Genomic DNA, 14,953 nt, shown 5'->3' with positions numbered 1-14,953 from the left:
CTCATCACCTGAAAAATATCTGTTAAGTGTTCAGGACCTGACATAATTCAGCCCCTCCACCACTCTCTGGCTTCATACATTTCAAATCCACTGTGAACACAGCCACTAGGGGCGCTGTTAGAGGGGACGGAGGAAAACTGCCTTCAGCCAGGACATTCAGGGCCTCACATCAGAGGAACTCAAGAGTCCCATCACTTCAATCATTCAAGCATAATGCCAAGAAACGGCTGGTTAATAACCAAAGATGTGAACATTGATTGACTGAACATGTTTTAACTTGTGGTATACACTGTTTTTCTTTTATTTATTTCAGGATGCTCATTAACAGCAGTCAGAGGGACTACCGATGGAAACTAGCTTTTCTGCTAACTCGGGTGCATTTACATTTGTTAAAATGTTGATTAGTGTACATTGTCCCTTTCTTAAAAACTAATTAATCAATTAAAAAAACTTTCTGCAGTAGTTTTCATGCAGAGCTACTATTGTACCGTTGAGTCAGTAAAAGTCAGACAGCAGGGTGCTTCTGTTAGCGAGTGTCAGATTATTTCTGAAGATCTTCAAACACAATAAAACATCAAAAAAATATCAGTCAACTTCTTCTTCCTCTTTTCGTTTGGGAAACAACACAGTGGTGGATTCCAGTGATAATGTAATAAGGAGTGGGACTCACAGGCTGGTAATTAGGCGTTCAGCTCTGCCTTTAGGGCTGCGTCGGTGTGGGCGGATGGCTTCAGGCACCAGAGAGACGATAAAACACAACCCAGGGGGGCTGATTTGAGTAATAGATCAAAGAGTATGAAGGCTTATCGGACACTGAACAGCGGTTTATAATGCTCTGAGAAGGATTTTATAACTCCAAAGATATCCCAGGAATGTGCACTGCGCATGTATTTGATATGCAAATGTAAAACACTGCAGCATGACTTCACATGGATGCAACAATACCTGAGCAGAGTTTAACCATTCTGCAGAACAATAACAAAGAGCTGGCCGGCTAATTTTAGCTCTACGTAACCACCTGGAGAGCATCTCAGTCTGTGAGTATGTCCAGGTGTCATGACGTCATGGTTAGTAATGCCTTTCTACAAGTCTAAATGACAAATCAGCAGCTGTGAGAACAAAACAGGGAGCAGAATCATCGCTCATACATCTTTCTATCATTTTATGTCTGACTCGTCGTTTAGCAACATTCAGCAAAGTCCACTCAGAAAATTCTTGGATATTAGAAGCAGCAACTAGTAGAAACCGACGCTAAAACTAGGTTTGTCTAACTTTACAGTTTCTAAGAAAGCTCCTCAATTCCTAGAAAAATTCCTGAGCTGGGCTATCCCATAATGCTTTGTGACCCTGACAGAGGTCACAGTGTTCCAGGAGAAACTGTTTGTTAACTTGAAAATAAAAACATCCAACTTTATTTTAATGCTGTTTCAAAGGAGCAGGAGGTTCAATTCAAAAGTAATAGAACTGTCTAATGACGGCCTGCAGCCTTCTCTCCTCTTACTACATTCTATCCGTAGGAATATTATGGGATGTCATGGAAGCTCCCGCTCAGACAGTGGTGATGACGCTGCCCTGTTTCTGTAAATCCCTTCTACCTCAGAGATCAGAAAGTCTTGAAAAATAAACAATTACATTCTGACTCGAGGTCTTTTCCCTCTAATTCCTCCTATATTACCTTGTTTAGTAGTGCAAGGACCAGTTCTATGTCATTCTGACTCTGCTGGTCAGACAGGCAGCCCCGGACCTGCTTCAGCGACAGCAGCAGCTCCTCCAATTCTGAAAGAAATACAGACACATTCACATCACTACACTTTTACAAACTAAATACAAGATCTGAGTCCGTAAGAAAGGACGTATTTCCTGTTTGTCCTGGCCTCCAGATTAAGTCCAATTCAACCAATTTAAACTGAGCATTTCACTTGAATCAGACACTTTAAAGCAGACGTTGCACCTCATTGCACTATCACACTTTTTTAAAATACTTGTTTTATACAGCTGTTTGTTGTTTGTTATGCTATGTTGTTTTTGTTTTTTGGAAGTGCCAACAAAGGTTTGTTGCAGAAATGCAATGACAATAAATATCCTTGAATCCTTGAAAGTCTGTGGGAGACAGCTTCTCATTTTCAAGTCAAGGTTAAAGTTCTCCAGTGTGTGCTCCTGTTTGTGTGATTATGCAGTTGCCACCCTACAAACAAAGTTTTAATTAAGTCGTACTTGAGAGCCTCTCATGTGTGTCTCTCCCTCCCTAAGGAATTCTCTCTCTGATGGGAGACGTCTTCCTTACATTCCTTTTCCTACCAGCTTTCTCTTACCCATTCTCTTTACTTTCACCCTCCCTCCTGTTTCCAAAACTGATCAACTTTAGCCTCTGTATTCATTGGTTTCCCTCTCTGATTGTCGCTGTGTTAGTGTTTTTTACCCAGCAGTGCGTGTGCGTGTTGGCTGCCAGGCGCTGGCTGCTGCGGTATGTATGTGTCTTGCAGGAATGTAGGGTTGTCGATCCCGATGTGGGGATTCTGGGAGAGCTTTCTGAGTCTGAGTGAGGCGTTCAGATCCAGCTGCCGACCCTCCTCCTCTCTACGACGCCGAAGGTCCTCCTGCCACACAAACAAGCAAATAAATACATCACAGATAAGATTAGGAGTTATTTTAGTGTCACAGCTTTCAAGCTTACAGTACTGGAACGTTTTATGGCCACTGTGACACACCCTGTATAAGACAGTCACTTGATCATTTTAGGTGTGCTGATTCATGCTTTATTACTGTGACTCTGGAAGAATTTATGATTCAGAAACATTCACAAAACTCAAACTTTTTGTCTGACGTGTTTCTTAAGTTCTGTCTGCTCTGATTTACTGTTTAAAGACCTGGATATATGTGGTTATATGAGCCTGAAATAAACCTTAAAGCTGATAAATATATTTGTGAAATCATTTACCAAGAACTGTCACTGTCACGGAAGAACAATCCTTTACTTAATGCCAGGATGAGGACACGCAATATTTAATCTTTTAAGCTTCTAAGTGTCATCTAAGACATCAGTTGTGTTTCTCCCTGCCATGCTTACAACTGTGTACCAGTTCAAGATCACAAAACAGTGGCTAACGTGTACCTCACTTTTACTGAATCTGAACTTTTGGGCAGTTTATGGAAGGTTTATTGTGTAAACCATAAATGCACTACAGTACATTTTAAAAAGTACAATATTTCCTTCTAAAATTAAGAATAATAGAGAAGTAAAATAAAATTAATAGAAATACTCACTAGTAATATTAAATGTACTTTGTTGCTTTCTGCCTCCACTGTTGTGATGTCAGGTTGTGCTAGGATCAGATGTTAACCAATAGAGGATTTTTTAAGGCCAATATGATAGTGGTAGTTTGAAGCAGAACATACACAACAGCTGATTAATTGGTTGATATCACCCTCTACCTTTACTAGCAGAACAGAGGAAAAGCTTAATTTATCTTCTGCCTAAACCAGGAGAGTCAAACTCATCTTAGTCCAGGTTCCACATTCAGCCCAGTTTGATCTCCAGTGGACCGGACCAGTAAAATCACAGCATAATAACCTAGAAATAACCACAATTCCTAATATTTTCTTTGTTTCAGTGCAAAAAAGTAAATTCTGAAAATGTTCGCATTTAGGAATTATCTTTTTGCAAAACATTGGAAAGAACCTGAAATTTGTGTCTACAAAGGAACACAACATTTAGCTACTTTATGATCAAAATGACCAAAAAAAAGACAAACAACAAAAACAAGACAAAATATTACAAAAAGGAGACACGAAATGACAAAGCAAGAAACAAAACGACAAAAATGAGAGAAACGAAACAAAAAAGACAAACAAAAAGTGACAAAAAATTAGACAAAAAGTTACAAAGCGACAAAAAAATGTACAAATGACAGAAACGAGACAAAAAATTACACAAATGGCACAAACAAGACCAAAAATGACAAAAACGAGAAACAAAACGACAAAAAAAACCAAATGACACAAGCGAGACAAAACAACACAAAAGGACAAAAACGATACACAAAACAATGAATAAAGTGAAACACAAAATGACAAAAAGACAAAAAAACACAAGTGAGACAAAAAGGGAACACAAAACGACAAAAACAAGAAACAAAAACAACAAAAACATGAGACGAATGACAAAAGTCAGACAAAAAAAACAACAAAAACAAGACAAAATATTACAAAAATGAGAAACAAAATGACAAAAGAACAATGAACACTCTAGTATTTTACTTTATGATCAAAACAACTTGTCATGATCTAGAAACTATTTTAAATTTATAGTTTTACTAATTTACAATCTGCAGTTAATGTCTTCTCTGTGATTTTTACACTTTGAGGGCCGGATTGGACCCTCTGGAGGGCCGCTTTTGGCCCGCGGACCACATGTTGGACACCCCTGCTCTAATGCATCAATAATAGTATAGTAAAACCAAAAACCTTAACATGCTCATAACCGACAATTTTGATTAACTTTGATTTAAAGATACGTTTTTTTTCAGGTATAAAAATTAAAACCTTGACTTTAAGGAAGGAGAATCCATGCTAAACAGTGATAAATGTTGTCACCTGTTCTACAGATACTGCTAGTTAACATCCTGTATGTCAGTTATTTGATTAATAAATCAACCTCTGGTTAATATATGTATGTCTGAGAGTACGTCTGATACAGGGTAGTGAATACTGCACAGCATACTGGTTTGTCGTTTGTCTACTACTTTAGTTTTTCTAGTTTCATAGATGAATCTGATCAGCGCTGGGTGTTATTCATTGCAGTTTATTTACAATAAGCTGAGCGGTAGTCCAGTAACAGAGTGTATACGTACCTGGTGCTGTCGTATTCTCTCCAGTTGTGCGGATCGTCGGACCGGCAGCGTTCGACTCCCCAGCTCTCCTGGACAGTCAACGGCCATTTCTCGGTGCTGCTGTCCTCCCCTCAGCTCTTCATCTCCTCCTCCGCCTCCCTCCCCAGCGACGTGGCCGTTCAGATGGGAGGTCGTCATCCCTCCTGCACGCGGAGGGCCGAGTTTGAGCAGTTTCCACAGACGTGTAGGTTATATATTGGTTATATAGTCGGTAGATCTAGGAGGGTAACTTGGCGAACAAGGCAGCCATGACACCATCGCCTGTGGATAAAAGTAGAAAAATGATGTCATTGATCAGTTTTACTGGTGTCATCCTGCCTCTTATCAGTTCTCCAACATCAGGCACCATCAGTACACCAGTTTAGCACACTGGTCTCACATGAATAGCTAACAACCATGTATTTATTTACCAACAGATCAACAGTCTGGTTTGACTGGACAAACACAGGTTAGGTCAGTGTTCTATGCACTCCTTAGTACCTGACTGGTACTCACTTCTAAATCGGCTTAATTACAGCTTGGGCTTGATAACACTGAAGTCATCTCTTCACAAAGGCAGACCACAGACAGACAGTCAGGTTGTAAACAAGCTTAACCTGCTTATCTGAACTACTTTATTTGGAGCTAAAACAGTGACTGCACCTGTGTCTACAGAACTACGGGAAGCACAACAGATCAAACCGAACCATGAAGTCAGTCTAGGAAATGTAATAAACAGCTCCAGGGGTGGATCTGAAGAGTAAATTTACCATTCAGGTTCTTTTACCACTCAAAGAAAAAGCCTGGGGTCTTATTAAACTTATAACAGTCTATCTGCTTGTGTTTCTTATCAATTATTTCTATTGTTCCTATGTTCCCAGTAAAAAACTTGATTATCTGGAATTCTACTAACTACTAAATCAGTACTTGTAAAAGGCATTCCAGCCATTTAGCATCGCACTTCCATGATGTTAAGGAACTCAACGGAGACACATTGAAGAGAAATCTAAGTAACACCAGGATATCTTCACCCTGGAATCCAGCTCCAGGGCTGGACATTAGTTCCCAATGCACAGGAATGCATAATGAAAGTATCATTTTAATTCTGTTTATGTTTTCCTACACATATTTTACCTGCACTAGTGTGTAAACAGCGTACAGCAAAAAACTACCATATATGTACTGCTGTTTGTGTGCACCATTAATTATGTGATTTGAATGCCTGCATGTCTAGTTTAGTCCAGGTTCCACATTCAGTCCAGTTTGATCTCCAGTGGACCGGAACAGTAAAACCACAACATAACAACTGGTAAATAACCACAACTCCTAATGTTTCCTTTGTTTTAATGCAAAAAAGTATATTCTGAAAATGTTCACATTTAAGGAATTATCTTTTTACAAAACATCATTAACAACCTCAAATTTCTGAAGAAAAATAAATTAAATTTCAGCAACATTCACCCTCAGTTTATCATTTCCACATTACAACTTCCAGTCACAGCTATCTGGAACTCAATGATATAGGATTTTACTTTATGATGAAAAGAACAAAAGTCGGACAAAAAAAGAATAAATTATAAAAATAAGACAAAATATTACAAAAATGAGACACAAAATGACAAAAACAAGACAAAAATGACAAAAAAATTAGACAAACGAGGAAACAAAACAAAAAAGAGACAAAAAATTTGATTAAAAAGTTACATAGCAACAAAAAAGACACAAAACAATGAATAAAGCAAAACACAATGACAAAATTAAGACAAAAAACACAAGCGAGACAAAAATGACACAAAACAAGAAAAACAAGAAAAAAACAACAAAAATATGAGACAAACAAAAGTCAGACAAAAAACAGCAAAAACAAGACAAAATATTACAAAAATGAGACACAAAATTACAAAAGCGAGGAAACAAAATGAGACAAACGACACGAAACAAAACAAAAAGAGACAAAAATTAGACAAAAAAGTTACACAGTAATTGACAAATGACACGTGAGACAAAAAAGACAGAAAATGACAAAAATTATACACAGAACAATGAATAAAGCAAACCACAAAATGACAAAAATAAGACAAAAAACACATGCGAGACAAAAAGGAAACACAAAATGACAAAAATATGAAACAAACGACAAAAGTCAGACAAAAAAACAATAAAAACAAGACACTTAAAAAATGAGACAAAAAATGACAAAAGAACAATGAGCAATCTAGTATTTTACTTTATGATCAAAACAACTTGTCATGGTCTGGAAATTATTTTAAATTTATAGTTTTATTAATTTACAATCTGCAGTTAATGTGTTCTCTGGAATTTTTACACTTTGAGGGCCGGATTGGACCCTCTGGAGGGCCGCTTTTGGCCCGTGGGCCGCATGTTGGACACCCCTGGTCTAATATGTTTGTTTTAGTAAATTCTGAGCTTATAAATATTATCGGGTAAATCAGAAAATACTACGCTACCGAACACTGTACAAAGAGGAGACTGGACTTCAGTAAAGTTAACATGAAAATAAAAACCAGAAAATAAACAACTGTCATAAATAATTATATGAATAACGATGCAAAACCTCAAAAAGGACACGGCTAATGAGAAATGCTGAACTGAGAGCTGCACAGCTGATGGTGTGACCAGCCTCTGATTGGTGCTGGTTTCCAGTCTGATGTAAATAAAATGAAACTAACGGTTCAGAAACTGTGTGGGGCGTTGTACTGACTAACGGAGGAATATGATAGATGCAGCATGGTTCTATATCTCTCTCTCTCTTCAGTGGCTGAGACAACAACATCATCATAGTGCCCCATTCGCCACATGTAACCATGACAACAGCTTTGTCAGCAGCTGGGTGGTCCCCAGGACGATGTGGTGAAGTGGTAGGAGGGAGGGAGAGAGGGAGAGACTGAGAGGGAGGGAGAGAGAGAGAGGGAGAGAGAGAGAGAGAGAGAGACAGAGAGAGAGAGAGAGAGAGAGACAGAGAGAGAGACAGAGAGAGAGAGAGAGAGACAGAGAGAGAGAGAGAGAGAGACAGAGAGAGAGAGAGAGACAGAGAGAGAGAAAGAGAGAGAGACAGAGAGAGAGCGAGAGACAGAGAGAGAGAGAGAGACAGAAAGAGGGAACGACAGAGAGAGGAGGTAAAAATAAACAAGGTAAGAGATGGATGGATGCCTTATCTAGCACTGCCACAATAACAACATGTTTGATAGGATATCTCTTCCCAGCAGGACTGTACACACACACACTCTACACACACACCTAAAAACACACACACATACACACACTAGAGATCCCATGATGCAGCAGTGAGGAATGCCAGGCAGCCCTGGGAACAGAATTCCAGTGCTGGGGGAAGGGAGTGTGTGTATTTATGCCGGTGTGTGTGTGTGTATGTATGTGTGTGTGTGTGTGTGTGTGTGTGTGTGTGTGTGTGTGTGTGTGTGTGTGTGTGTGTGTGTGTGTGTGTGTGTGTGTGTGTGTGTGTGTGTGTGTGTGTGTGTGTGGCCAATCATAACACACCCTACTTGTGTTCTCAGTATATCTGCACTGACCTTAAATGTTGGGAACAATGATAAAACGGAACAAACCAGTATTTTAAAGTAGGGATGCACACTTCCACCTTTTCTCTGATGGTTCTGTTTCTAAAACAGAGCAGCTTTTTTTATTTAAATGATTTGAAAACTTCTTTCTCAGTGTGGAACTGATCCTGAGCTAAAGGCTGAAACTACATATTACACTTATGATGATGAAAATGATTTAAAAAAACCAAATCAGTTTTAAATAAAAACAGTAGTAGCGTACAACGCTGCCTTTTTTTATTTACTTTGTGAAGTCCGTCAGTCATTTCTACCTCCAAATAATCCTCTATATAGCCAAGTTACACTAAGTTATAATGGAAAAAAGGAACATTTTAAACCGAAAAGATTTACTAAATGTACTGCAATATGTAATCCATCACTATTCAGTCTTAACCACATTGAATAAAAACAGTAGTGGGCTTTTTGGCTGATTGCAAAAGCTTATACTATTGTAATATTTTCATAAACTGCAACATAAATAACAATTAATCAAATATGAATATATCTGCAGAGCCCTTTTAGAGCAGTTGTTTGGGATGAACAAGATAGAATAAAGGTCTGTACAGAAAAAGGCTCAATAATTAAGCTTATAAATCCTTAGCCTACAACTAAACCAACCAAATGGAGTGGATCATCCTTTGGTGTAGCACATAAATATCTAGCAAAGCTAATCATCCAGATCCTTTGTCTAGAAAACAAGCTGATTTACTTTGTCCCATGTAGCTGGGAGCTCAGCGGGCGACTTCACTCCCTGCTGTGTTGAATATTCATTCATTAAAGCACAGATACAAACATATCTGCATTGCCACTCCAGACAGGAGTCCTTATATCACACAGTACCATCAAGTACAACATACTTCAAGGTGTATAAATACCTGAACACCTCTTAGAACACTAGCATATGACATAAACTATGGATATTTCAGATGTGAAAACCCTGTTCATGCACTCATTTTATTAATATAGTTTGGTAAAGTTCATAAAACTATGCAGCTTTACACATTATACAGGGTTATTAAAAAAGAATGAACCGATTTCATTACACAATATTTTAATAAGGAAAAGCAACAGAAAACTCCAGCCAAGTCACAAGTATTCTACTCACAATGAGCTTTTATTTCCTGTCTTACAAGTGTTCAATGTGGCCACAGCCTGCAGCACGGCAACATCACTGCGGTAAGAGAATTCCTCCCAGACGCGTATCAGCATATCACGATCCACTGAGTTGATTGCTATTGTTATTCGTTGTCATTCAATGACCTTAAACATCAAATAAAAGTTGACTGTGAGTAGAATACTTGTGTCTTTGCTGGAGTTTTCTAATGCTTTTCCTTCTTAAAATATTGCGTAATGAAATTGGTTCATTCTTTCTGAATAACTCTGTATTTCACCATTTAAGCCCCTGATGGCAGTTTAACGTACCGGCTGCATGAATGCACACCCTGCTCACATTTCTGTTAGAGTTGTGCCAACAGTCTTACTAGGTGGTACCTAATAGAGGTACGTGTCCACTAGATCCGGCAATTTCCCGCATCCCATTCACTGTCTATGTGAAGTGAATTGCGTTGCATGCTGGTCCGGTTTCCAGCTGTGATCCGGTGCATCTCCCCAGAGCAGGCCGCAGCTTATTTGCCTAAAGTAGACTCGACTTCTTCTTTATGCAAATTGAATGCGGCGTGTGGAGATCCAACATGTCGCAAAACTTTGTTCAAACACCTAAACTAGCCGTCGGTGAACTAAAACCAGGACAGATTCAGCTGCTGCACAGCTTATTTCTCGCCTCAGAATCTTTCAGACGTACTTTTCGCTGTTTTCGTAATAAAAGAGAAAGAGCTGGACCACCATGTGGGTCCAGCTTGAAATCCAGGAGCAGCTCCCTAGTCGTTTGTCCAATCAAGGCCCGGATAGTTGGAGAAGAAGGTCGGCCAGCTACTGGCCTCAAGTACACGCCGACCCAGCGATTTTCAGATGCGGCGTGTTTACATGCAGGAAAAACGCATCCAGCATAAGATTTCCATATCATTTTTAACACAGCCCAAGACTGAACTGAAGCCTTGCAGTCATGGATAGACAAACACAAGCAGCGCTACTTTATGTTATGTGAAGTGATTTATGGAAGGATTTTTCTACATTTCAGCACCAACATTCTTCCAAAAACATCACAGATGACACCACACACTAATCCCAACACACCTTTATCACACACTTTGCTTGACAATTTCAAATTTGTTAGGTTATGAAATGAACTGTCCAAAAAATCAAGTTTTACTGCAATAAAAACAGACACTAACAGCTTAAAAATTAATGATACGCACCAATATTGCATAAATTTGAGTTTTTTCCACCTCAAGATGTTAACAGGAGCTTTCTTCCAGGTGTTTACTCTGAATTTGTTTAATGCCATCATTTTAACGAAGTGATGAGGCTAAGAATGTTCCATTTTCCATGTTCCATGTCTGAAAGGGGCTTCAGTTTCTGTGCAAATCCACATTTTTTGTGACACTAAAACCAGGAGAAAGTTAACAGGTGAAGCTTGGAGGTTAACTACAGTGAACACCCCATCAACTAGTTTATGTATGAGAATTATTAACAGCTGTGAAGAGATGAATAAAGTAATGTGGAGTTTCAATACTTTGGAGTCCTGAACAGTAGTAACCTACTGTTTACTCCACAGCTAACTCTACTCAAATTCCTCATGTAACTGAAACAAGTCATATATATCAGCATATAAGTCCTCTGTGTTTAAGTCCAGTGACTTTTCAAATTGCTTAAAATTTGCATCTCTACTTGTACATTAAATAACACACAAAGAGAAATATTTTCCAGCAGGAGATCAAACAAAAGATTAAAGACGCTAAGCACAGCAGCAGGTGGATGGATGCAGATAGATGATAATGACGGTCTGACATCCAATGGAGCCATAAAGCAGTGATAAAGACGAGGCAGTCTGAGGGGTCAGTGTCTGATGGTCTGGAGTGAGGGCAGGAGGATTTAAGCTGCCCCTTTGGAGGGCTGGACTTCCTCCTCCAACAGCAGACATTAAGCTGCTAATATCACTGTGAGGGATATGACAGTCAGGGTTAGGAGAGAAACTCAGCTGCTGAAATTCAAGCAAAGACACCACATCACTTTGTTTTCTTCCTTTAAGGCTCTGAAAGAGTTTCAGGTAAGAGTAGGCCCAAACCCAAACCTGAATCATTCTGATGGATTACTAGCTACTAAAAAAAGATGCTAATATGATAATGAAAGGGTGTAAATAGCAGTGATACAACCGCTGTTTATACCAGAGGAACAATTACAGAATACACAGTTCAGCTGTAAATGTGGAGCTTTAAAATGGGATCAACTAGTACAAACTCTAACACCTGTTTAACTGAGCAGTAGGGCAGAACGACTGGAAGAAAAACAGATTTACTCTCTTTTATTGACGTTCCCCTCCATTCCTTTTTCTGGTGCACCTGCTACTGATTTACTGCTACTGCGAGGTATGAACAAACTCTGGTAGAATGACGACATGTTTGCCGCTCAAATGGTATCTCAGCTGTATGCATGTAAATGTGCATGTACTGTCTGAATATGAAATGTTGCTCCTGGCACATTCTGGAAACCTGGTGTGAATTAGTGTGTTATCTAAGGAAAAGTTCCACCTGAACTCCACCTACAGACTCACTGTAAACACCTGCAGAAGAACCTGTGGACCACCTGAATGAGAATAAACAATTCTTGGTCCGGCTGACAAATTGTTTCTGACAGGTTTTCTATTCTTCATTTAAATCTTCCCATAATAATATATAAGCCTGCTGCAAAAATTGTAGAAACTTATTTTTATTATTAGAGAGAAAGCAGCATTTTAGTTCTACAGCTGCAGACTTCCAGGGTTTCTCTGTCTGGCATGATGGAGTCATGAGCTGTTTCCTGAGTAACCTGGTCAGAACCAGAAATTAACACAAATCACATTAACATAACAACACGGCTCGGATACAGAAAGCCTTTCGCCTATCTGTGCTGCTCAGCGGGCATTTGCTTTAAAGACAAAGACACAGCGACAAAAACAAGCATTTGATTGGCTGTACGTTATAATACACAGAAACACACAGAGACTGTTATGTTTTTCTCAGCTTGTCTGTCTACATTACGCCAAATACTTTCAACAATGTTCAATGTAATCTTATTTGATCTAACAGTCAGTTACACTTTGGTTCTTTATGCGTTGTAGCCGGGTCAATATGACGACCAATAAATGATGTCAGATTAAGAGGAAGTCTGAACAAGACAGGTAGCCACTCTTGTTTTTCGTTCTATTTTCTGCCCACCGTTATTTTCATATGAGTGTTTTGATCATGGATAAAAGTGCTGGATGACCCCACCAATGAATTCACCACATTACACTGCCTACAGTAGCTGTATGGATGGTCGACTCATCTAACGGTAAGTTAGCAATTAGCATCAGATTAGCTTATGTTATTCGCAACTATTTTATTAGAATGAAATGAAATCATATGAATGCACAACTAATAGTAATCCATTATCCAATCCATGAACAGAATTTCACTGGCAGTGGTGAAGACAACAACAACTATATACCACTAACTAATAGCCTAGTTACTCCACCAAGGAACGTGGCGGAGGTTATGTGACGATCAGCGATGGTCAGTCTATCTGTCTGTCTGTCAGCAACATTACTCAAAAAGGGACAAACAGACTTCGATGAAATTTTCAGAGAAGGTCAGAAATGACACAAGGATCAACTGATTAGATTTTGGCAGTGATGCAGCTTATAGTCTGGATCCACAGATTTGTTGAAGATTTCTGTATCATTGCCAGATAGCGACACGGCGTCACTGGAACCATGACAACAAGTGAACACTACATCAGCTGCCTGCTGACGATCACATGATTGTGATCCTACTACAAATCCACCGCTGAGGACTTATCAAGGTCATTTAGTTCGTGGGTACGTCTATACTAAATGGACACATTCTATGGTGCTGTGATTTCTGATCATCAGTAACTAATAAACAAATGCTGCATTTCTGACAATGCCATATCGGGGAATGAGCAGCCTTGGAGGAGGACTGCACTCTCTGAGTGCATTTCCTGTTTGTTTATGATTTCCTCAAAACAGAAAATTCTGTGAGATGAACATCTAGCTATGACTTTACCAACAGTAAAATACTCCGACAGCTGTGATGGTACTCAGGACTCAACCTGAGGACAGCTGGTATAAAACAAATGATTTAACTGTGACTGTGTGGTCAGGTGAGTTTGGTCTGAGGTAAAATGAAAAGTAAAATCCTGAACTATCCCATCTTCATGTTGGGGTTCATTTCTAACTCTAAGTGACTAATGACATTACTGATGTTATTGCACGCATTTAAATGTGCACATTAGGGTGATGACTTTTTGACTTTTTTTTCTCAAAAATTATTTCCTGTAGCACTAATGAATGAACTTTTGCCTATTAATGATTAAAATGACATTTATTCTGTTGAAATATTGAAAAAGGTCACGCACAAACCACTTTGAAAAAATCACTATTACTATCAATGGGACTAAATTCGTTAAGCCCAAAGAAGCATTCAAAAACAGTACCAAATGCACCAACCATAGAAAAGTAAATGATTCAATGCCTTAAAAGATAATCTAAGTGTTGGTAGTTGTTTTGAAGTTGATAAATTCTGGCCAAAAAGCTGATAATTAAAATTTTTAAAATCATTTTGTGCGTGAGGTTTTTTTTTATCAAATCACCTTAAAAGTAAGATTTTATCTAATCTTTAATAAAAGTTCATCAAATTATGATACAGGGATATGAGGTTGTAAAAAAGTCATCACCCTAGTGCACATCTCTCGCTTTGGAGACGTTTACATGGATCCTACAAACAAACTAAACTTGCTCTTGTTAATGTTTGTCCAAATCTGGATTACCTTCATCATGTATGAGACACATTAACATGACCTGTTCTGTCTTCTTCACAATAAAGCTACATTGATAATTCAGCTTGTAATTGATTTACAATAGTAGGACAAAGTGAACGAGAAAGGAATTAGGTAGTTTGGACCCCCAAACTTTTTAAACTTTGGACCAGAATTTGTGCTGAAATGTGGAAAAAGCCTCAAATCTCTTGACACAACTCAAGCATGTCACTGAATGAATGCTGATTCTGAACATCGATGAAGGTTTAGAGGAGCAATGTCTGTACATGTAAATGATCCCACTGCAAGCCTGAATAAATGATTTTTGCCTACTCAGACCCATTAAAACACTAATGTTCTCCTGATGTGAGAAGCTAACAGGAAGAAGTTTGTGACCTACTTTGGGAAGTGATCCATATATTGTTACTGAAAGCTTTTTTTTTTTTTTTTTTTAAAGATGAGAGTTTCTGGCTGAATGTGCTCTAACAGCGGGGGAAGGATGAGGGGGTTTGGTCTGAGACCCAGTTTGGCTAGAAAGGCCTTTATTATGGTAGATGAAGACCTGCAGCTCTTTCCCACTGGATCCTGAACCTT

At 38.8% G+C, this 14,953-nt stretch overlaps 1 protein-coding gene across 1 annotated transcript in view; it reads right to left on the bottom strand.

Moving 5' to 3' along the window:
• pals1a (protein associated with LIN7 1, MAGUK p55 family member a) overlaps positions 1-14,953 on the bottom strand; it is a 38,116-nt gene that overhangs the window by 15,030 nt on the left and 8,133 nt on the right. The window contains exons 2-4 of the mRNA XM_023267960.3: positions 4,851-5,150; positions 2,420-2,597; positions 1,676-1,776 (exon numbers count right to left, since the gene is read on the bottom strand). Of these exons, the coding sequence (XP_023123728.1) occupies positions 1,676-1,776; positions 2,420-2,597; positions 4,851-5,027 (456 nt within the window). The 5' untranslated portion in view covers positions 5,028-5,150. The remainder of the gene's footprint in view (positions 1-1,675; positions 1,777-2,419; positions 2,598-4,850; positions 5,151-14,953) is intronic.

The sequence above is a fragment of the Amphiprion ocellaris genome, chromosome 20 (assembly GCF_022539595.1).
Source record: "Amphiprion ocellaris isolate individual 3 ecotype Okinawa chromosome 20, ASM2253959v1, whole genome shotgun sequence".
Lineage (NCBI taxonomy): Eukaryota > Metazoa > Chordata > Actinopteri > Pomacentridae > Amphiprion > Amphiprion ocellaris.
Note: the sequence above shows the minus strand (reverse complement) of the source record. Positions and strands in the feature narration are given on the sequence as shown.